Source organism: Perissodus microlepis, chromosome 12 (assembly GCF_051167445.1).
Source record: "Perissodus microlepis isolate ML-2025 ecotype Zambia chromosome 12, ASM5116744v1, whole genome shotgun sequence".
Lineage (NCBI taxonomy): Eukaryota > Metazoa > Chordata > Actinopteri > Cichliformes > Cichlidae > Perissodus > Perissodus microlepis.
In genome coordinates, this window is record NC_140472.1 from 13,576,557 (window position 1) to 13,600,244 (window position 23,688).

Genomic DNA, 23,688 nt, shown 5'->3' on the forward strand with positions numbered 1-23,688 from the left:
TAACCCCCCACCTCCCACTCCCTGCCTCCCTCTCTCCCCCCCTCCCAATCTCATTTTTCGCTCTGAGCGCTGCACGATGATAACTTGACTCCTCTGCACCCATAAAGGATGAATTAAAAGCTGAAAGAAGGAAAGGGGGGATTAAAAAAAAGAGAAGATTTTTCCAGTTGCAGTGTGACCGCAGCGAGACACTCAGTGTACCTCGGCAGCATCGGAGCTTTCGCCAGCCAACCGTGCACAGCACATCACATCACATCGCTCGCTTGTAAATCTGCCCCGAAGCACAAAATCCAAATATACTCTAATCTGAACACTGAACTGCCGACATAAATGTCACCTCTCAGATATGGAGAAAGTCTGGGCTCTGGAAGTCTGAAGGTAGAAAGAATAACTGCTTTTTGCGCACTCAACTTGCCACACATTATTCTAAACAAATTACACTGTGAGTGGTGGCCCATAAAATTACACAGAGTCCTGTCAAGACCTCAAAAAACATACATGTGCCAACTGTCATGCCATATGGACCAACTCCACAGGGCATCTCCCTCTAGCCTATCTGGAGGTGGGGGATGCCACTATCTAAGTCCTGAGTAATCAGATTTCCACTTGCATTCATTTTCTGTGGGATGTTTTTTTTTTTTTTTGTGCTTGTTCGACCTCACTGGACAACTTAATTTAGGATTGCATCAGAGATTAAAGAGACCCTCCCCAGATTAACGCATATAATCTGCTACTAAAACAATAGACATGAGTGTAGGCTAAAGAGAGATAACAAAGGGATGAATTTATAGTGCTAGTGAAGTCCTTTCACTGTGTTTTATTTCGAAAAAAAAATGACAAAGATATAGTGCCTTAATTCCACACACTGTGTGGCATATTGAAAAGCTTCATTTATTTCCAGACAGCCACAGATAAGTGATACCCCTAGAGTATAATTAAACTGCAATCATCCATCATTAGTCATGCCATGACAGCCTCTGTCCAAATAACCTTCCCTGCTTCAGAAATGGGAATAACCAGTTTTTTAGGAGAGCAGTAGGTGTGCGTGTAGAGAAAGCAGAATCTGGCCCCATGTTATGGTGTTCAGAATATCTCTTATATTTCAATTATGCTTACAAATGGGCATATTTGAGTTGTGTTTTTAAAACAAATATTGTAAATTTATTCTAGACTCATTCAAGTATTTGCCGAGAGGTCCTTCCCTTATCAAAGGGACCAGGCACTGTTTGACCCGGGGTACCAAAAATCTGTGGCACCCCTAGGAGGAATATACTATTACTACATTTACATAAGCGGATGCTCCCAGAATAATGTGTTACACAGATGTTCAGTCCACATACTGGGAGAATCTGTGTCCACCAAATTATGAACAAACTCCATAAAAAGTTTTATTAGCAACTTGGCATTTTCTCTGAATAGATGGAATATTCTCAGCACATTTGCAAAACTTGAATTACACATTACGTGTTATATGTAAAGACTGTTAATCCTCATGTGGCCACATGGGAGGTATACTGATATAAATAGTGTGATGTTCAAAATCTTAAACTAAATTTGGGAACCCAAATTCAGTATAATGCAAAAACAGAAGCTGTACAATTTCTATCAACCTTGAAAGTCAATATTTGGAATGAACATTTTTATTCTTCAGCACAGTCTGTTAGGTAGTTTCATTGTAATTTATTTAAGTAGTCTTCAGCAATAGCTCTCCAGGATTCTTGAAGGACATCCAAAGCTGTTCTTTGGATGGTGGCTGCTTTTTGTTCTATTCTCTGGCAAGATGATGCCACACTTATTCAGTAACGTCTTGTTTCTTCAAGACACGACTCTTTGAACTTGTCTGCAGTAGATAGTATTTTAAGTATGCCACTGACCAGTCTGAACCGGAGGGCCAGCTCTGTTCTAGGATGCCCTCTAGACCCAGTGGAGGTGGTGAGTGACAGGAGAATGGTGGCTAAGCTGTCATCCCTGTTGGACAACATCTCCCACCCCATGCAAGAGACTCTAACAGCACTGAACAGCTCCTTCAGTGGCAAGCTGCGGCACCCCTCTTTCCTTCCCACTGCTGTCAGACTCCACAACAAAGACTTCGCAGTATTTTATTCTGTTGTATATAGTATCTTGTTCTTATTATTTTATCCTATTCCAGGGTTTTTCTTATTTTTTGGTACTGTAACTTTGCACTGTCCACTTTCTGCTGTGACACAACAAATTTCTGACATGTGGGACTAATAAAGGTTATCTTATCTTATCTTATCTTATCTTATCTTATCTTATCTTATCTTATCTTATCTTATCTTATCTTACTTCTTCAGCCCTTCACTTGTCCAGTTTCCTAAAATTTCTTAAGGACACATTCCACACCATGTTAAGATATGCCAGGTTGTCACCTTATACTTCTTTGGGAACCACATTGCTGACTCCCAATAATAGTATTTTATGTTTATCAAACTGTGTTATGTTTGGCATATTTTGTAGATTCAACAAAAGAAACAGGAACTAGTAACAAAGTACCTAAAGACACAATTTAAATTTTAATGCCAAATGAAACACGATTCTTTGCTAACTGGTCTGTTATGTGTAAACACAATAGTGGTTCAAGTGTTTTGGCTATAAATAACAGAAAGACCGAACTGAAAATGAACCAGAAAGCAGCAGATCTCCAAAAAAAGAGAGAGCTTTGAATCACCTTCAGAAAGCCCAGGGAACTCTTGCTCTAGACTACTTAAAAATTAGCAGAAAGTCTGGCTTCTTGGAAACAAAATATAAAGAAATGAGGGGTGAGTCAAGACTTTTGCATGGACCAAATACCAAATTTACAATTTGGTATTATTAGTTTGTCCTTTCCTGCTCTGTCTTTCTCTCATCCATCTCTGCATCTTCTATATTATACATTCTATATTATGTATTTACACAATTACAGGTCAGGAGAACCTTTTCACACCCTGCTGCCTAAAATGAAGTTCAATTATATAATCTAGAACAGTATTATATTATGAGATTATTAAGGGATCTTAATAAATTTCAAAGTGTAATATAGTGATTCAGCTGTGTTTGACCTACTCACATCTGCGCATTGGAGCGAACAACGGCCTCTTCCGTTTACTTATGATTATGAGCATCAGTGAGTAGCTACTGCAGATCATCGCATTTGGTGTGTTTTATAACAAAGCATATTTATATGTCAGTAAAATAACATTTTTCATATATATACATAAGTCGATCTAAATGTATTAATGTACGCCGGTCTATCGAGTTCCGTGGTGAACATGCGTATGTTTCTGCGCAGGTTTGATCCACCTGAACTGAGTGGACGGTGACAAATGCGGAAGTGTCATGGCGCCGTGCTGCAGAATTATCAACACTGTCATGCAGTGTCCCACACAGCACTGGTAGAGACAGTCTGTAATGACTCTGGGGTTTTGGATTAATATTTCATAAGGACGTCAGAGGGACAATAACGTAAGTAGGCGAGAAAGCACAGCATGTGAAAAGTTCATCCTGAAAGTTAAAACAAAGTGTCCTGTGTCGTTGTATTTCACTGGAATGTGGCCACGTGTTGCTGAGGTAGTCTAAAATCATTTCTAAGAATAAAAATGTGTCTGCAGGATCTCTGTTTATAGTGATACAATAACGTGTCAGTAATTTATGTCACAGTGTTATAAGCGCTACTTTAGTAAAAACACAAAAAGTAGAAGCTCAGATTTACATTGTTGTCTGTGTTCAGAAAAAGATAATGTATATTACAACGAAATTAATAAGTATATACTACATGAATCAATTATGTCAACAGTATGTTCTGCGGTCTTATAGAGCAGGGTATATATCTATATTCACCCTTTAAAATCTGAAGTCACATTTAAACATATAATACTATATAATATAAACATTTAATCCTTTTTAACATTAAGATTTTAATTAAAAAAAAAAAAAGAAAATTCTATTTCAGATTTCATGCTGCATTGGACCAATGGGACAAGCTGTACCATTTAAAAACAAAAAAATAAATAAATCAGTAGCCAGTTTAATTCAAATACAGCAAAACTGTGGAGATTCTGAGATGGTCTGTCCTGTAATCATAACAGAGAGAATAATTTAGTTAAATATATCTATATATTTAAATTATTAAATACTTAAATAATAAACAAATTCGTGCTTTGAGTTTTATAACATTGCTTGCAAGACGCCTTATACTTCTAAATTGGAAAAATAAAGCTCCCCCAACTCACTCTGCCTTGTTAAGAGACACAATGTATCATTTACACTTGGAGAAAATTAAATTTTCATTGAGAGATAATGTTAAACAGTTTTACCTAATTTGGCAACCCTTTATAGATTACTTTAATAAGTAAAACTGGGAGGGATGGCCTCCCCCCATATCTGCTCCAAGAGTATACACATTGGTCTGGGCAGGTGTATTGTTTTCTTTCTTTTTTTTTTTTTTTTGGGGGGGTTGTTTGTTTTGGGGTTGGTTTTTTTTCTCTTTCTTTCTCCTTTTTTTTAAAAATCCCCCCCCCCCCCTCCTTTGTATATACTTATTTAGGTATATAAATATTAATGTATAGACATAGATATATGATTGTTTATATAATAGTAATTATATTTTATGTAAAAAGGAGGGGGAGAGGAAGGAAGGGGGAAAAAAAGGGGAAAAAAACTGTCACTGTAAATGAGATACATACTTTGTTGCCTGATTTGAGATATGAGTTGACCCTTTTTTTATTCAAAACATTTCATTTGTTCTACAGACAGGCACAATTAAACCCAACATTTAGCTTCATCATTATTAGGATTTTTATGCGTGATATCTGTTTGTAGACTTATATAATTGTATGTAATTATACATGTATATTGTATATTGAGGTAGGATCAAATGAGTTTACCTTTAAGTCTGTTTGTACCAACCCTTTCTTTGTCTCATTATTGTTTAAAGTGTATTTTGTTGTTATTTTAGTCATGTTCAAAATAAATCAGTCATTCAGTGGAGAAAAAAAATAAATATATATCTATATGTCTCATTTTCAAGACCTATTCTACTTACCAGTTCCAGTCTTTGTGGAAGTAGAGTTTAAAATGTGCTAAGAGGCATAATTACCAATGTAAAAATGTTCATACATAAAGTAAATATAGCTAAACAGTTAAGAGTAATCAATAGGCAGTAGCAGTAAGTAGCCTTGCAAGGCCAATTTGGCCATGTCTACATACTGTGATTGGTAATCTGATACAGGACTGTAACCCTTGGCAATCGGCATGCTGACTGTTGAAATGTGTGTTATATATAAATATGAGAATGTTATAAGAAACAATGTTAATATTTGTAATATCCATCCCATGGTCGATCCCCTGCTTTTGCCCCAATTCAGGATGTCGGACGCAGGTTCAGGCGACCCCGGTGGTCGTGTGCCGACTCCTGGAGGGAGCGGTAACAAAGGACTCCTGATGAGCCGTCGCCCGTCAGCTGGCATCTCTCCTGGCCGCCTCCCCACGATGCGATCCAGAGACCTCACATTAGGAGGAGTGAAGAAGGTCTGACATGCCTCTGTTTCACTAACTCACTCGCTTCATTTAACAACAACAACAACAGAAAAAAAGCGCAAATGGATACTTTGAATGAATACATTTGTTGTCTCATCTCTTGCATTTATCGTTCTACTTTTTACTCTTTAGAAAACGTTTACACCCAACATTATTGGCCGAAAAGTTAAAGAAGAGTAAGTTCCCAAAGCACTAAATAAATAAAGTACAGACATCCAAAGCCAGCTGTTTCTTTGACTGCTATTTTCTCACACTAGAACAAAAGTTGAAGATGGGCAGAGGAGAGAGAGGAAGGAAACTGATCGAGGTCGGGGTCCCAGAATGAGAGGCAGGGGTCGAGGCCATCAAGAGCTCATCCAGTCGCACTCCATTTTTGAACAGGGGCCCGGAGACATGATGATGAAAAAGAGAGGTGGGAGACCCGGTGCTCCTCACGCATCGTTTACGTGTGTGTCTTACAGAGTCTCTATCGCACCAGCATAATTCTGTGTCACCCACACACACAGGCGGCTATGAAAGCGAGAGAGACGCTCCAAGCATGGGACCCTCGCCCATCATTAATATCAAAAAGGAAAAGCGAGAGACCGAGGAGGAGACCAAAGAGATCCTGCGCAAGCTGGAACGAGACAACGTGAGTCTCTTGGTTTTCACTCGTCTTTGTTTGCGTAACTAAATACGTACAATTTCATTTATATAGCACCTTTAGAATAAGACCTAAGGGACTTGCTGGGATCATATAGCTGTAAAACATTCACTGATGTAACCTGGTTCTAGTCCATGATGAGCTCTAAACGTCAGAACAACAATCTTGAAATGGGTTCTGAGTTGAGCGGGGAGCCAGTGCAGCTGGATCAACAACGGTTTAAATGTATTTAGAAGATTTAGTCAGAATCCTCGCTGCAGGTTTTTGAACAACCTGCAGATGTTCCATGGAGTTTTTGCTTAGACAAGTAAAGGATTATATCTTTTTCCCAATGCTTATTGTGTTCTTTTAGTTTGTGGATGATCCCTTCCTGCGGAGTGAGAAGAGGAGCTGCCCTGTCCAGCTCCCCCTCGCTGTGTCAGGATGGGGATTCAAGGATGAATTTAGTGACGCTCCTATTAAAAATGAGAAGAAAGAGGAGGATTGTGAACCAATGGAGCCTGCAGCTGAAGGTAAATGTTTGTACCTGCGTTTGACTCAGAACTTGTTTAATTTCCTTTGCAGCATCATGAAATTAATCGTAACTTTGTCTTCAGTGAAACAAGAGCCAGAGGAAATTGAAATAAAGAAGCCCGAGGCAACTTTCAGGCCTCCTCCTCTCCCCGAGCCCGAAGTACTCCCTGACCTGCTGCACAGATGGAGTCTGAGCAAAGCGGAGGAGCTTTTCTTCATTCAGCTACCAGACTCGCTGCCCGGCCAGCCTCCCACAAAAGAGCACAAGCCGGTGAAAACAGAGGTGCAGTCAGAGGATGGGCAGTCTGTGCTCCTGAAAACAGAATCAGAGGTAAGCATACAGCTGGGGTCCAAGTTTAAGTCCATGATGTTGTCGTGTTCTTCTGAGTAGGTGGTGTTTTTAAACCAAACAGGAGGAGAAAGCTGAGGACAACAGCTGCAATCTGAAGGATCTGCGGGAGGGTGTTGTGGGAAAGATGCTGGTACGCAAGTCTGGCCGAGTGCAGCTCATACTGGGGCAGGTGACACTCGATGTGTCTCTAGGAACATCCTGCTCTTTCCTGCAGGTACAACACAAATTTATTTCTTTGAGGATTTTTTTATGTCTTTTTCTGATTAATGTATTTATTTCCATCTTCCAACATCCTCCTCCGATCTATTGTATTTGCACGATTAAAAACATTTCTGACGCGCTTTTCTTTCCATCCCTTCTATTCACAGGAACTTGTCTCTATCAATACAGAGGGGAAAACGGGTAACTTGACTGTATTAGGGAACATCAAACACAAAATGGTTTGCTCACCGGACTTTGAAGCTCTGCTGGAGAGCAGTTCTTGATGCTCATCAGAGGAGCAGGCGACTGATCCTCCTCAAGTCCGATGGACACCTGCGGAGAAGTTGACAAAAGGCTAGATACTACAAGGCTGCTGCACCCATAAGGCTTACAAGTAGAGAGGTATCTGACTGAGATTTTGTGTTTACAGAGTGGTTATAAAACACTATCTATAATTAGGAAACAAAAGTTTTATTTTCTCTCATTCATAGAGTTTATTAATTCATGGTTGTAAGCTTGAATGACGTGCCAAGTATCAGTACCATTTTTCCTTCTCTGTATCTGAAATTACTTGAAAAGACTTTACATGGATGTAAATGTGTGAATAAAAAGGGTGTTTTTTTTTTTGTTATCAAAGTATTTTGAATTGTTTAAAGGTTGGTTTGTGGAAATTACTTTATTTTTGTAGATATAAAAAAAAATATATATATATATATATATATATATATATATATATATATATATATATATATATATATATATATATATATTTATTTAAAAAAACATCAACAACAAAGGCTTTATTTTTTTGTTTTGGGGGAATTTGCTATTACGTGAAGAGTAATATTAGAAAAGGTGTATTAATTCTATCATTCTGATCCAGTACAAATGGCAGGTTTGTACTAATATTTCCTATTTTGTTTAGTTGTGGTCAAAAAATTTAAATACAGTAAGACAGTTTTAAATATAGTGCAGAAATTCTCAACAGGACTGAGCTTGGGGCTTTGGGAAGGCCATTCAAGAAACTTAATGTTAGCCTGCTTTATCTAATCCAAAACCAGGTTTGATGTGTTTTGGGTCATTGTCTTGTTCTTGGTTGGCATCCAGCAGTTTCCCGTCCATGGCAGGCTTGAGCTTTGGTGATTCCTGGGTTGTTATAACAATTTACTCTAATCTAAGGGTGATAGTTTATGACCTCTTTTTAGACCTTAAAAAAGTAGTGAGACATCTGAATAACTTTTATTTAAGGACAGCTGGTTAAACTGATGATATTAGAATTTGCAGTGTTTAGAAATGGCTCAGGGAGGTCTTGACAACTTGTGTAAATCTACAATTCTCCTTTTTTGGTCTTCACTGAGTTCATTTGTTTTCTCGTTGTTCTGAGTGGTGGTCCAATGAGTGTTGTCAAATATCCATATGCTAGCAAAAGAAACTAGCAGTTAAAGTTAATAGGTCTTGAACTTGTCAAGTTAAAAGACATTGTAGAACCTTGAACACCATTTATTAAAAGATTTAAGAAAGTGGATGTATACTTTTGAGCCTGCTTGGACTGGAAAAAAAAATCCAAAATAACTCCTTCCATCCTGAGAAAAAGAACGGTTTAAAGAAATCTTTAAAGCCCCAAATTATCATGATATTCCTGCCCATGGTTAGTGGATGTAAACCTCTGACCACAAGCGCGTGTGGCAAAGTTGCTCTATAGCGCCACTAGTGGTTAGAAAAAATAAAATCCCAATAAAGTATTCAACTGTAATAGCGTACGTGTACCACCAGAGGTCAGCACTGCTCGGTGGTGATGGTGGGGTGGGGGGGTTTCGGCAGGAGTTGGTCGTTTCAGTGATCCTCGAGCCGCCAGCTGTACGCTTGTGCTGTCCGACGGGTGGAGTTTGGCTGCAGTCCACAAGACAAAGACAAAGTGATGGGGGACGGAGCGCTGCTGTACCGGAGCCGGACTTCACGTGACTGAAGGTTGGTTAACTGTGAAGCCTTTTAAACCTCGTGTAGTTTTGTTGTTAGGATAATTACTGGAAACACACCAAGTCCTCGTACCGAATTCAAGCTGGTAACTGAAAGGCTGTCTTAGCGGAGCATGAACTACCGGACAGCATCGTGGAGGACTGAGCTGAGCGCAAGCAGGCTAACGTTAGCAAAACGAGGCGATTCGCACAAGGAGGCAAATTTGAGCCTCACTGTTAGCTCAGAGGCGACAAGCTAACTTTATCCTTGGCTTCTTGTCATCAGTGTGCGTTCAGGAGTCTTTGAGTTTCTCAACCGAGCTCTTGCTTATATCGCTTTAATAGCCTCCTCGGGGTTGAGAGGCGGCCAAATTGTCCTAGAAAGCGTCAATAGCCGTTAAATAATACATGAGCCGCGCTAATCCAAAGTGTTTTGTTTTTTTAAATTGAGGACTGAGCCTGTCGTTAGCCGCCCGACTGCAGCATCAGCAGCTGGTACGAGAAGGGCCTCTAAGCTAACGTTATCGTTTCACCCCAGCCCATAACCGTAACATTTAAAGTTATCTGCTCCTTAGCAGAAAATAGGTGGGCGCTAGCCTTATAAAGACCAGTGGTGTTTATTTATGTTCACGTTAGCGTTAAGTTTGTACACCGGTAATATGTACTGAGCAGGCGCTGACACAAGGACACGTTGTCTGTCTTGCGTTATTAAATTACACAGACCGCAATCCGACCAAAGAGGTTTTAGTACTGAGACACAGCTGGTCCTAACCATGTGTTTACATCTTTCCAGGCCTTTGTGACTCCTGCCGAGCTCCCGGATCTTCACCACACAAGAAAAACCACCTGCTGTACCCAGCTGTTTTTGTCCCAGTGTTTACATTTTTTTCCGCCAGCGGGAGGCATTTCTCAAACCGCAGAAAACATCTGCAACAAGGGACAGGCAGCTTGTTAGCACACCTGCCTTAATTGTAACTCCCCCCCTTTCTCGGAACTCTTCTCAGCTCAGTTTCAGAATCCAGTTCGAGGTGAATCTACTGAAATACTTAACACTGCCCAAGAGGGCAACAACAAGGTGGTCTCCTGTTTTGTAATGATTCGCAGTTCAGTGCAAGGAGAAGCTCCATCCCCTAGTTATCTTGATGAAGACCTTTTTCTGACAAAAAGGTAAAGGCCACTTGGGGCCGGGAGGTGAAGACCTGCACCTCTTCTCACATCTGCTCAATCCTGGGATTTTACACTGTTTTTGAACTGAACTCATCCAACTTCAAAGATGGAACTCTTCTTCAATCCTTTTGATAACTTGGTGTGTATCCTGCTGGGCATCTCCTTCACCGTGTGGTTCACCCTGCTGCTGGTCTTCATTATTGTGCCTGCCATCTTTGGGGTGTCCTTTGGTATCCGGCGTCTTTACATGAAAACACTCTTAAAGGTCTTTGAGGTAAGAGCTTGCTTCCTCGTGACTCAAAGTTTATTGCAGTCTGATGTGCTGTGGCAATCATAAATGTTGTGGATAAAGGTGTGTTTGTGCTTTTGTACAGTTGACCGTTAAAATGATTGCCTCTGCTGCCAAGCACAATGGCAAGGACATAAAAGTTGCTAGCATTGTTCCTCAAATGTGTCATTAAAATTTTATCTTAGTTGTAAAAAGGAAATAAGTTGTAGAAAACAGCGATTGTTCACTGGCACGTCTCCAGCTTTATTTGTGCCTTTAAAGACTGACCAGTAGGCATTGTCTGACTGATAGAGATCAACACCACAGCCACAGGGTATTCTTCCCTTGTTATGCAAGTTTAGAAAACAGTGCTTGTCAGTAAGTGTTGTCTCTGCTTACTGAATTGCTGTCGTTACTTTAAAGAAATGCATTTGAACTCCTAATAATGGCACAGTGCATCAGCTGCTCTGCCCAGTTGTGTCACTAGTAAAGCAGTCATTACTTTCCATCATGTACCTCTGAGAGCAGAACTTGTGCCAGAAATAAATGAACCACTGGAAGATAATCAGATGTTCTTAGCTCATAATTCAAGGAGCAGCAGTGAGATTTCCAGAAAAGAACAGATACGACCGAGAGCGTGCAAGGCAGAGATGAAGATGTAGCACATGGATTTGATTCACTAGGTTTGATGGAAATAAAAACATGAAACCTGCCATGTTTGTGTATAGACAGTTTTAACAGAAAACCTAAAATGATGCTTTGTTTTTGCAGTTACTTGTCTGAAGAACTTGTTTTACTGTTAACCAATGAGTGTATAAATGGCAATACTTCATAAGATATGTACATGTAGCAGTTAGGACCTTTTCGCTCGCATGCAGCTTGGGAGCTACATGCTGCAAAGCAGCTGCTTTATTTTGGTCCTCATCTTTTTACTAGAAGGAGCCGCTCTCTGTTTACTCTTGCAGTCACCACTGACAACTGCAGCTGCATTTTCATATGATGACTCGGTAAGACAACTTGTCACGACACAGTTTAAAGGTAGCTGTAAAAGAACAAAATAAAAAAGTGAAAAACCTTGGTTGACTAGTGTTGCTTGTATCAGATTTGACTAATAATGGCTTGTGTAGAGCCTTCATTACTAGAGTTAATGTTAATTGTTGCTGTAAAATAAAGTTATTTTTAGGAAATTTAATAAAACATCTTGGTTATCCAGCCTAAATAAAGGTGTTTAGGCTTTCTGTGATTTAGAGCCAAAAGTTTGAAAGTTTGTGAGATGTCCAGCCACCAAGCGTTCTTGTTTGTACCAGTCCTTTCGACTAATTTGAGTTTTAGCAGACTTTCATGCCTTACTGTGTTTGAGTACTTACAAACATGCAGTTTTGTTCCAGTGTCAGTTGATTTTCTTATGATTGATGCAGAAAACCCTCAAAGTTGCCAAAATTCTGCAGGCTGTAGGCACAGGTGAAACTGATCGAGCACAACCCGGTTACTCATTTCCTGATATCCCCCCCAAACACACGCACACAAACAAACATGTTGTTTTCCAGCTTGGGAGAACACTGCGTTCTTTGATGCACTTCATTTAGTTTTTATCTCAGCTAGCACAGCATACGTAAATGACTAGATGTTTGCGTCATAGGAAATATTTTTGACATTTATTGCAGTAATAATACATGTTAAACAGGGAGTAGTCTGCATTTTAGTGTTTCTGCTAGCACAGATAAGTCAGAAAAATTGGAGAAGTACTAGACACGGAAATCTTTTTTTTTTTTTTTTTTTGAATAAGCAAACATTGGGTGTCTGAAGATAAGCATGATATACTTGAACAACACTGGGGAATTTTGCCAATTTTAATCATTTGTGCAAAAAGGAAAAACAATAGATGTAATATTTCTTTTTGTGGGAAAAGTTCATTCATATTGTCTCTTGTGCAGAAACGAGTTTTGGATATTGGCTTGCTTAAAAATGTGACCATTTGTCCATATAAGATTCCTTCTGCTGCCAGATGTTTGACCTTTCTTTCATGTAATGTAATGTTGCAATGATGATTGAATGCAAGGCTGAAACCTGTCTTTAAAATAACAACTCTGCTGATAACCAGTGCGCACATGTTTTCATTTTAGATGCCTTTAGGCCAGGGTGTGGGGAATATTTGTGCACCTCTCTAGAATGAACTGTTTTTTTTTTTTTTTTTAATTTCTCAATCATTTTTGCGTCTCTTTCTAATTGTAGATCCATTTCTTTCTTTGTTTCTTTCTAGTGGGCCACACTTAGGATAGAGAGAGGAGCAAAAGAAAAGAATCACCTCCTGTACAAACCCTATTCAAATGGTAAGATCATTGTGTTTTCTTGGAAATATTTGTTCAAAAGATGTATTTGTTTTAGAGGTGAGTATTTTTGACTTTCTGTCTGTCTGAACTATTCCAGCTATCATTGCCAAGGAGCCAACCTCCTTGGAGGAGGAGATCAAGGAGATCCGGCGGAGCGGCAGCAATAAAGACCTGGACTCAGCCACTGAGTTTGAGTTATCTGACATTTTCTATTTTGCCCGGCGAGGAGTGGAAAGCATCATGGATGATGAAGTGACCAAGCGGTTTACTGCTGAGGAGCTGGAGTCCTGGAATCTGCTGACCCGGAGCAACTACAACTTCCACTATATCAGCCTGAGGCTGACTGTCCTATGGGGGCTGGGCCTGCTGATCCGCTATGGTTTCCTGCTGCCTCTCAGGTATTAGCTGTACTTTGAAGAGTCACAGGCAAAAGCACAGTTGCTGCTTTTGAAATACCAAAAACATGGATACACACAATACATTAGCCCCTCCTGTACAACTAGGCACTGGTATAACCTTGACACAAATGCTAATGCTAGCATAAAAGTTTAGTTTGAATACTTTTCCATATTTTAGCTCGTCACAAACACTCAACGATATGAGAAATATGTTACGTATGTAACATACTAATAATCTCCCTCCCTAGCATGTATGTTTGTATCTTTTGTCATGTAACTCCATCTAAATAGTCCAATAAAAAGTTGCAAATGTACCACCTGTAGGCCAAACCAGCCTCACAATCGATGCTTCCAGTAGGGATATTTCAGAAAGGTCGGGTACACCCTCGATAGGTCTTTAGGCCGTCACAGCATTAACACACATGCAGATTAAGTGTTCGCATCTATGGGACGTCTAGATTCCAGCCCGTGGGTGTGTGGTTTGACTGTGGCAAAACCACAGATGATCAGTTCAAACCCAGGACTTTCTAGGTGTGATGCAGCAGTCCTGCTCAACTGAGCAATGACAGAACACTTTTTTCTTATATTAAGTTCTTCAGTTTTAACAAACTGTCCCAGAGAATGTTACTAAAGTTTCACATTTATGTTTTAACCACATGCAAGTCTAACGGGTTACTCAGTTTTGTGTGGTTACTTGACATGCGAACTTGCTGTTACATAACTAAAGACGCCACATACAGAGATCCTCTACCAGCCTCATCTTAGAAAGGCACAGGGATGGTGACTCAGTGCTAAGCATGGCTGGCTCATTTCCAGTCGCCAGTGGGGAGACAAATCAGGCCACCGCTGCACAGACACCCTCCCTTCTAGTCTCCTGTCAAGCCTAATAGATTCTCTCTTTCAGCCTTTGTCCAATTGAATATTGGCTTTGCTCATGACACTGTGAAACCTTCAGCTCTCTTATATTTTTCTTAATCCCCACACAATATAATCAGCACCTTTTCCAGCCCTGGATGATTGGTTCATCCAGATTAAGTCGACGTGTCGGCCAGCTTAACTGTCACCTAATATGTCCTTCTGCAGGTTCTGCAGTCTTGTCTGAGACAGTGGAGTGTAGAGGAGGGCATGATACTTTGAGTTGATGTCAAGAATCTTACACTACTGGATATTAATCATGCTTTTTACATGAGCTCTTCTAAGTGAAAGCTTGTGGTTGAGAAGAAAGCTTTTTAAGTAATATATCTGCATGTTAATGTCCATACAAAGACTAATTAATTAAACCAAAACAACTACAGTGTTCTGTTGTAATGCTTCCTTATATATGCTTCTCTGAATTGTCCTGTCTCCCTCTATCAGGGTCACTCTTGCCTTCACTGGTGTAGGTCTGCTTGTGTTCCTCACCTCTGTTGTTGGGCTGCTGCCAAATGGAAGGTACAACTGATCGTTACGACTTTAACTCTATCAAAAGTATCAGATCAGCCCTGCAGATGTGTTAATCCTGCTGTGTACTCTTTCCAGGATGAAAAATTTTCTGAGTGAGAAAGTCCATTTGATGTGCTACAGAATATGCGTCAGAGCTTTGACTGCCATTATAACCTACCATGACAGGTAAGGACCTACACTGTTTTCCCATATAACCACCAAGTCATGTGACTGTTTTATTCCATTGGTCAACCACTGGAAGTGTTTACTTGACATTGCTCATTTAATTGCATAATTTCTGGCGTCAGAAGCACATTACCTGTGGTAATAATGGCAACAGAGAAGGCAGAAGCTAATTAATTATCCCTTCAAGGCTCGTGGCAGACTGATTTCCTAATGCAAGCCTTTGTATTATTTTAAAGAAATCATATCATTACTATAAAGAGTTAAACAATTTGTTTCAAAGGCTAGAGTTTGTGCTTTCTGTCATTTCCACTGGCTGTTTTTCCATTTTTTTTGGATCAGTGTCCGGTCATAAAGGACAGGATGATGGGTGGTGCATCTGCTGGTTGATTGCTTCACACAACTGCCCCAGTGTTTCTCTGTGCTTTCTCAACATTGTGGTTAATTTCCCTTTTTTTTTTTCACTCTTGCTCTTTAATGGCATACACCCTGATAAGTTTTCATTAAAAATATTGATTGATGTGTCTGTTCGCACTCCATAAGAAATTGCATGAAGCCAGAGTTATAACAGTGCAAAAGTCTGTCCGAAAAGTGTAACAGTGCTGCTGGTGATTATTGACTTTGCTGAAAAAAATCAAATTACAATTAGATAGCGCTCAGAGCGATTTACTTTTTCATTGTCAAGGGGAAAACTATGTTTAACAAAAAGAGATACCCCCAAAAATTGCATAATGTCAGCAGTCAGTTTCAAAAATGCTACTGTAGATTTAATGCGTTTTGGGGTTATTTTAGGCTACGTTCACACTGCAGGCGAAAGCGCATCAAATACGACTTTTTTGTCCCTATGCGACCCATATCCGATCATGGTACGACAGTTTGAACAGCACAAATCCAATATTTTCAAATCCGATCTGGGTCACTTTCGTATGTGGTACTGAATCCGATACATATCTAATGTTTTAGAAAGTGACTGCTGTTTGAATGGTCATGTTGCATTAAATCAGTCTTTTATGTCACTGACACAAGACAGAAGCCAATTATCAGCGCCAGAGAAGACAAACGAGAAAGCATGGCGGCGGAAACTGGAGACGGAGCGAGTCAATGGACAAAAACTGAGGTTTTGGAGTTGATTAGCATATGGGGAGACAATTCTATTCAAGCTAAACAACTCCGTGTCCATATATACCTCTGCACGGAGGTAGCAGCCACTGCTCCAAACAAGGCCATTGTTAAAGCATGGGCTGTCTTTTTTCTCAGTGTCCTCCTTCTTCTAATTAATTTGTCAAAATTCTGTCGGTTACGACTGTGCAGAAATTAATAGACTGCTGCAACAACACCTGCTAGCTCTGTAGCTGCCGTTTTTACTACCGTAAACGGAGCGCGTTGTGTGTGACGTCTTCTTTTGCGCGTGCGGGCCGCTCTGAGGGCCGTGAACCGTTCACACTAGAGCGGTTTGCGGTCACATTTTATTTGTAGTGTGAACATCCAGACAGAAAAATCGGATTTGATCAAAAAGTCGGAATTGAGCATTAAGACCTGCAGTCTGAACGTAGCCTTCGACACTTTGGGCAATGAGGATGTCAAGATTTAAGCTTTGGTTTGAAGTTATCATAAACCTAGAAGGATACAATAATTCCAACCATGCAGCGGCTGCACCGCTTGTTCACATGGTCCCATCATTTTGCCTTTCAGAAACATAAGGCTCAGCAGACATCTTGTCCTGAGGGGAAAGGTGTCAGATTACATGATGGCGGATGACTTATGTTCAGAGAGCAGAAGTTATTGTGTTAACAACTGAAATCTGTGCATATAGTGTGTGAGCATGAAAGGAAGGGTGTCTGTAGCCAGACTCAAGACTTTCTGAATTAATTTTCACCGCAGCAGTCATTCTGATGCAAGATGAAGTACAGAAGTCAGCAACAGATGCTCACACAGCCATTGTGAGCTCAACCAAACTTTCCAAATTTTTTACATAAAACATGCTTGGAGCCAGGGAATGTGTTTCATGTACCATTACTGATTCAATTAGATTTGGGTTTGAGAGATTTATTAAGTGATGCAAGAAATAATTTAAATATTTATTTTTTTCTCGCAAGAACGTTGGAGGAACATAAAACGTGAGAGAGGACTTTGATCAAAAGGGCAACCGGATGTGGAAGAGGAAGTTAATACTCACATTGTGCGCTCTCTAGCAGCTGGTGTTTTCTTGGCAGTGCCAAGTGTATTGGAGGCTTGAAGGAATTTGAAATAATCAGCTGACATTTTTAGTGATATTTGTTACGTTTCTGAAAGGAAATGTGACCCGACATGCTTTCACCTGCAGAACAATGGTGGTTTGTTGTTGAAATGAGAATATAAATTCAGATTCTGTTGAGAGATACGAGCAGAAGTCGAGTCAGTACTTGTTTGACATTTGTTGATTGGACTGATGCACATTAGGTGCACTTGTAGGTGAGCCAGAGCTGTAGCTTTGAGTCTGTTGGGCCTAGCCTGTTGTAACATGTATTCCTCCCCAGTCTGGTTCTAAAAATACTCAAGTGATACAGTAAGCAATGTTCTCTCCCTATTTAAGATGGAAACTCTATCTGTGGAATGTGGTCTTAGCTGTCAGATCCTCCATACTCCAGGGGTCGCACATTTCAACATGGACAGCATGGGTTGCTTTGTTTTCACCAGAGAAGAGGGTGGGAGGCACTGCACCAAAAAATACCAAAATTTCTATTAAGCATGGTTTTGCATTTGATTTTAACAGTTGCTTACCCCCCACACCACATAATCTTTATTAAGTCCCATCATAATTTAATTGTTGTTTTCCCCTTTTCTAGTGAGAATAAACCCAAAAATGGAGGCATCTGTGTCGCTAACCACACTTCACCCATTGATGTCATCATCCTGGCAAGCGATGGCTGTTATGCTATGGTAACTATACTGTTTCCTGGCACAAAATGTAGAAAAGGACAAAACATTTACGTTGGTCACTTCTTCTACTGCAGGTATTTGTTGGAGTGGCAACTCTCCCAGAAATAGATCTGTTGCTATCTTTGTGTTTGTGTTGTTAGGTTGGACAAATCCATGGTGGCTTGATGGGGGTCATTCAGAGATCCATGGTCAAAGCTTGTCCACACATTTGGTTTGAACGCTCAGAAGTAAAAGACAGACATCTTGTGGCCAAAAGGTAGAATTACAGTCTGTGTTTAATGATACTTTTTTTGTACGTCTTTATGATGTTTCACCTTTTTAGAAATTATTCCATGGGTTGCTTTTGGATCATTCAAAGTAGAACTTCAAATTAGAATAAGTCTACTCAAATTTCTGGTTTAATAGTCTTTAAAAAATGATCTCTTTAGAAATCTTTTGCATTAACCTGCATACTTCTTTCACTACAGATTGAGCGACCATGTAGAAGATAAATCTAAACTGCCTATCCTCATTTTCCCAGAAGGTGAGCTCATATAGAAAATCATATAGTTATCTAACTGCAAGTTTCACTTTATCTTACATAAACCTTGTTTTATAAATTCTTATTTCAAGGTACCTGCATTAACAACACATCGGTTATGATGTTTAAGAAGGGCAGTTTTGAAATTGGTGCCACAGTCTACCCTGTGGCTATTAAGGTAACAGTTTTTGTTCTAGTTTTTAACTACAGTCTTGTCCACAGTAACACATGTACTGATTAATCATTTTGGTGTGTGCCTGAACCTCGTAGTATGATCCCCGCTTTGGAGATGCTTTCTGGAATAGCAGCAAGTTCGGGATGGTCAACTACCTTTTGCGTATGATGAGCAGCTGGGCCATCGTCTGCAGCGTGTGGTACCTTCCTCCCATGTCTAGAGAGGTGAGACTCAACTCGAGGCATCTCAACAAAGAGGAGCTTTCTTTTTTTGTTTTGTTTTGTTTTTATATATTGAGAGCACGTTGTTTAAAATCCATGTACTTGTAATGGATTTTTTTTAATCTTGATTTATTACATTTTATTTTGACCAGCCATCCTCAAAATTTGACCAGCAGGACCTGCAGTCACAATAACAGAATATGCGTTTCAGCTGTAGACCCTCTGTATTGTCTTGTCGCCCTGTTTATAAATTCCTACAATGAGATTAATACCAAAGTTTTGATGGTATACATTTTCAAGGCTTTATACTTTTAAAAATTTTTTAGACAAGGGCAACGAAACACATGAGGGGAATAAAGCACCTAGTGAAACATCTCAGCATTAATTATGTTAACTGGCAACAGGTCATTAACATTATTGATTATGCAAAGAACATCTCAGAGAAGCAAAGTCTTTGAGAAATAAAACAAGATTCAGAAATGTTGCTAACTCTCTTATTTAAGATCGACTGAAATGAAACATAAATCTGTCCAGTGACCTGACCAATCAAAATCTATTCATTCATTCATCATATACATAGTCTTAAAGAGCTAAAAAGAGCAACCATCAGCACACAACTCAAAAACCAGCATCCTCCATGGTATGTGGTGAATTGGTGCATATTGCATGAGCATGTGCTGCATGGCATTGCTACAGATGCTGCCACCCAGATCTCCTTCAGTATGACAAAATGACAAGATTTTAGCAGAAAAGCTGTTGGTTGTTTATGACCGCTTGCTTACCAGAATTGTATTTATGTTTGTCCTCCCAACAGGAGGGAGAGGATGCAGTACAGTTTGCAAATCGTGTTAAAGCAGCCATAGCCAGGCAAGGAGGACTTGTCGATCTCTTATGGTAAGATAACACACTTTCATTTTCACATACACACTCAATGAAGGACAAGGCAGAAAAATCGTGTGACTATTCATACCAGACACTGGATCATAGAAAAGCACAAGTGTAACCAAAAGCAATAGCAAAACCTTATAAAGTTTCTTCTGTCAGTCACATACACAATCATTGCTCCAGCTTGTTGGAGCTGTTAACCAAATTCATCCATAATTATGTTACATATACTATAGTCCCACACAGATCATTTTAAATGTCTAAAAATATACTGGATTTTCATTACTGTTTCAACTGCATCCAGTAGTTTCCATGAAATGCATTTAGCAAATTGATGCAACCTAATAACACTGCTTTCCTTTCTTTTTATGAGCTATGAACTACTGAAATTTCCTTTAGTTACTACAGCTTTGTAGGCTGCCATCTGAATTACAGCTTATCTGCTTGTTACATGATGCTGTCCCTCCTGCTTCCCTGTCCTCCTGTGGCGTTTGTTTAGACTCTTGTCTTTTTAATGTATTGTGATACTTTTTTTTTAAGTTAACATAAACAAGCCCCTAAGAATAATCCATGGTCGTTGTCAGTTTGTCTGGCACCGGTTATGTGCAGCACGCTTTTAAGGTCAGTTTTTAAATACTGTATTGACAGCCCATGGGCTCACGGCTTGCCAGACACCAAATATTTAACGCATCAGAAAAGAATCACTCTCAGGCTGACTAGGATTTCAGTGGTGACCTGAAGCCTAGGATCAGAAATTCTTCCATTAGATGGATTATCTGAAATGTTTTCTTAACTAAAGTTCGGTCGGTTTTCCATGTCTTCTTCCTGCCATCAGAGACATTCGCATTAACATTTATTATATTTATATTAATCTAACCATAGCTCTGTAGGTAGCCACCAGGTAGCACGCCATTGCTAGCTAGCCAAACTTCAGTAACACTACAAACATTACTACTCACAAAAAGTTGATTCTGTTCATCTGGACATGGTGTTTTCATTGAGAGAAACATTTCGTCAGTCAGAATCCGAATAAAATCAACTTTGGGGGATTTCTTTTCTTGGATGATTGAGCATTGCTACTGTTTTGTTTTGTCCAGAGTGACAACAGATCTGTCACTTTCTTTCTTTCTTTTTTAAATTTCAGAACATGATTTATGATTTTTTGATGGAGAGTATAGTTAGCTAACTTCTTACTCTGTTAAATAACATATATCCCCTTTTTCATGGATGTTAAACTTTTTTGTAACACCAGGATGAACTCCCACACTCATCATTTTATTGGCGCTGCAAGAATTTGGACTGTTGTTACTCTCAGTGATGCCACAGTGTTTGTTTGATTTCTGGGAAATGAAGAAGAGTTTGACATCATTAGGTTTTTCTGGGTCCAGACTTATGAAGCTGATTGGATCTACAAGGCCAATCAACCTATAATTTAATTATTCAATTATTCTTATCAATTACATGGAGACATTATTATATTTAATTCAGTTTTCATAGTTGAATATTTGCTTCCTTGTACCATTTGGTTGCCATTTTTTACAGAATTTTTACAGTATTGCCATTTGTGATTAAGTTTTTTACATTTTAATTGCTTGGATAGAAACTAATCAGTAGAACATGTGTGGCTACATTGTTTACTAATTCAGGCTCTTTTATAGGGATGGAGGACTGAAAAGGGCAAAGGTTAAAGATACCTTTAAAGAAGAGCAGCAGAAGCTGTACAGTAAAATGCTGGTTGGCACCCAGGAGGACCGCAGCCGCTCCTGAAGGACCTTTATGGAGATGGACTGGCTCAAAGCTGGGCACCTCTTACTGATTAGGCGATCAGCAGCGGTCCTTTTCTGTCGGAGCCCCTGGACTGGAAAATTCTGTCCCTGATGTCAAAAGTACTCCATTTGGCTTCCTCGGTCACTGCCTCAGCCTGGCATGTTAAGTTGGCTTCGCTGTTACAGGTCATTCTGAGTCTGCTGCCCTGTGTTGGAATAGCTTGACCGAAGCCTCGCTTGCATTAGAAATGAAGCAAAGGAGAGTCTTCCTTGGTGGCAGTCTTTTAAGGAAAAGTGTTTATTTTTGTTTTGTTTTTTTTCTTTTTCACTTAATCGTTTTATATTTTGTTTTTAAGATTTTGCAGTCATGTTTTTATGTTATGTTTCCGTTTCAGACTTTATTATACCTGGGTGTATAAAGGAGTTGTTGTAGATAAAAACTAAATTGTTCTAAAGCTGAAACCTGTGACTGACTTGGGGTTTTTCATGACCGGCTTGTACCCTTGATTCAGGGCACAGTGCCAGATTTTGTTACATTTCAGATATTTTTATGGGCTTTTTTCCAAGATGAAAAACAAACTTGTATTTTAAGCATTGAGTTTTACATTAAGACTTGTATCAACACATGGCCACTGTAGGAGCTGCGCTTGACGTGTTCCTGATATGATGTCTGTGACTTCTTTTCTTTTTTTTCTCCTCTCTCCACTGAATGTGCAAGTGCTCACATTATGAAGTGGAAAATGTGCACCCACAGTTACTCTGATGGAAGTCTGTAGATTTAGACACCTATTCCTCTTCCAGCTAATAATGTATAACTGGAAAAGGGGATTATTAGGAATTTCGTCAGCATTGTTCCTGTAAGGCTTGTGTCACGCAGGTAGCGATGTAAAATCATAACAGTGGGTCTCTTCACTAAACACATAGATATAATGGCAAATAACCAAAACATACTCATACACCTTTTAAAAATACATCTTTTCATTGACTTCCTGCCATTGCAGTGAACAGTGGCTAGTTTATTTTAAGTAAACTCTAAAAGCTATTGTGTTTATCTGCCCCGCCTCACCAATGACCTTTTTCCTAACTTAGCAGCCTCAAGGAGGTTTCATGAACAGACTGCAGCTTTACTTTGAACTCAAGAAACTTGGTGGACGGCCTCATTGGTTTCTCCCTGGGACCTTTGTCTCACTGGTCTGCTGTTATCAGGGATAGTCGTTTAGATTATGTCAAATCATTTCATAAAAATAATAAATGTTCAAGAATGTTCACTACTTTTGACTTTGTTTTTTTTCACTATATCTAATGTTTATAAGTATTGCCTTGACTTGCTGTTGTTTTCTGTCTTTCTGGATAGTTTTTCGTTGTGATGCCTCCAGTCTGGCATCAAGATTGGGATCTTTATTTTTCTAGCACTGTATTCTTGCATTTATTCCCTATCAGGGTTTAGTGCTAAGGATCAGTGCGTGAATGTACAGCACATTTGAAGAGATTTAAACATGTGAATACCTGAGATGCTTATGCTGACCTTAAACAAGCCTTTCATTCTTGAAAACCCTCCAGTGTGGTTGATTTAAAAAAAAAAAAAAAAAAAAAAAAAAAAAAAAAAACCTCTGCAAAGGCGAGTCGGCCAAAGTTCCTTCACAGTGATTTGAAAGACATTTGCCAGTAATCACACGCACTTGATTGCAGTTTGTGCTGCCAAAAGTGGCAAAACAAGTTATTAGGTTTACACTATCACTCTGTCACACAGAGCCAGATAGGTTTGGGTAGATTTTATCCCTTAATTTATTAAGTCACGATTTTAAAACTGCATTGTGTGTTTTGTCATTATAATTGTCCCACATTAAATGTTTTTTTGACAGTCTGACACATGTAACTGTGACAATTATGCAAAGAATAAACCAGGAAGGGGGCAAATATTTGCTGAGTTTCAGCACACAGTAGAGTCCGATGTCATAGGCTCACTTTTAGTCTGATACCTGCTCATGATATGCGTCCTGATGACTAAAGCATTTATTCTTAAAAGTGCTGATAATTTTTATAGGGGATAAAACAAAAGACAGACCTGTTTTAAAGTAGATTGAATAAGAATTTTGAATGCATAAAAAATATCAAAACATCTTGATCTCATGGGTGTCAATTGATAGAAAGACAATAAACATCAGCTATTTCTGGGTCCAGACTTATGAAGATGATTGGCTCTACAAGGCCAATCAACCTATAATTTTAATTATT

At 39.3% G+C, this 23,688-nt stretch overlaps 2 protein-coding genes across 2 annotated transcripts; both read left to right on the forward strand.

The window, feature by feature from the left end:
- The first annotated feature begins 3,310 nt into the window (after window positions 1–3,310).
- On the forward strand, window positions 3,311–7,907 carry polr3d (polymerase (RNA) III (DNA directed) polypeptide D). The gene is made up of 9 exons (XM_084947467.1): window positions 3,311–3,462; window positions 5,364–5,526; window positions 5,668–5,711; window positions 5,793–5,947; window positions 6,042–6,166; window positions 6,531–6,690; window positions 6,775–7,022; window positions 7,105–7,257; window positions 7,412–7,907. The coding sequence occupies exons 2-9, from the start codon at window positions 5,365–5,367 to the stop codon at window positions 7,526–7,528; spliced, it is 1,164 nt and encodes a 387-aa protein (XP_084803593.1). The 5' UTR covers window positions 3,311–3,462; window position 5,364; the 3' UTR covers window positions 7,529–7,907.
- Window positions 7,908–9,030: 1,123 nt separating this feature from the next.
- LOC146375922 (glycerol-3-phosphate acyltransferase 4) lies at window positions 9,031–22,724 on the forward strand. The gene is made up of 13 exons (XM_084945254.1): window positions 9,031–9,212; window positions 9,993–10,640; window positions 12,895–12,964; window positions 13,062–13,362; window positions 14,719–14,793; window positions 14,881–14,970; window positions 17,793–17,886; window positions 18,027–18,142; window positions 18,354–18,409; window positions 18,499–18,584; window positions 18,677–18,805; window positions 19,617–19,696; window positions 21,346–22,724. The coding sequence occupies exons 2-13, from the start codon at window positions 10,473–10,475 to the stop codon at window positions 21,452–21,454; spliced, it is 1,374 nt and encodes a 457-aa protein (XP_084801380.1). The 5' UTR covers window positions 9,031–9,212; window positions 9,993–10,472; the 3' UTR covers window positions 21,455–22,724.
- Window positions 22,725–23,688: the final 964 nt, after the last annotated feature.

Bases quoted from the DNA above. Each gene is read 5' to 3' on its own strand.
- LOC146375922 (XM_084945254.1), top strand. From the start codon at position 10,473: ATGGAACTCTTCTTCAATCCTTTTGATAACTTGGTGTGTATCCTGCTG. The intron at 14,971-17,792 runs GTAAGGACCTAC...CCCCTTTTCTAG, and splicing joins ATTATAACCTACCATGACAG to TGAGAATAAACCCAAAAATG. The intron at 18,410-18,498 runs GTGAGCTCATAT...TCTTATTTCAAG, and splicing joins TATCCTCATTTTCCCAGAAG to GTACCTGCATTAACAACACA.
- polr3d (XM_084947467.1), top strand. From the start codon at position 5,365: ATGTCGGACGCAGGTTCAGGCGACCCCGGTGGTCGTGTGCCGACTCCT. The intron at 5,712-5,792 runs GTAAGTTCCCAA...TTCTCACACTAG, and splicing joins GGCCGAAAAGTTAAAGAAGA to AACAAAAGTTGAAGATGGGC. The intron at 6,167-6,530 runs GTGAGTCTCTTG...GTGTTCTTTTAG, and splicing joins GCAAGCTGGAACGAGACAAC to TTTGTGGATGATCCCTTCCT.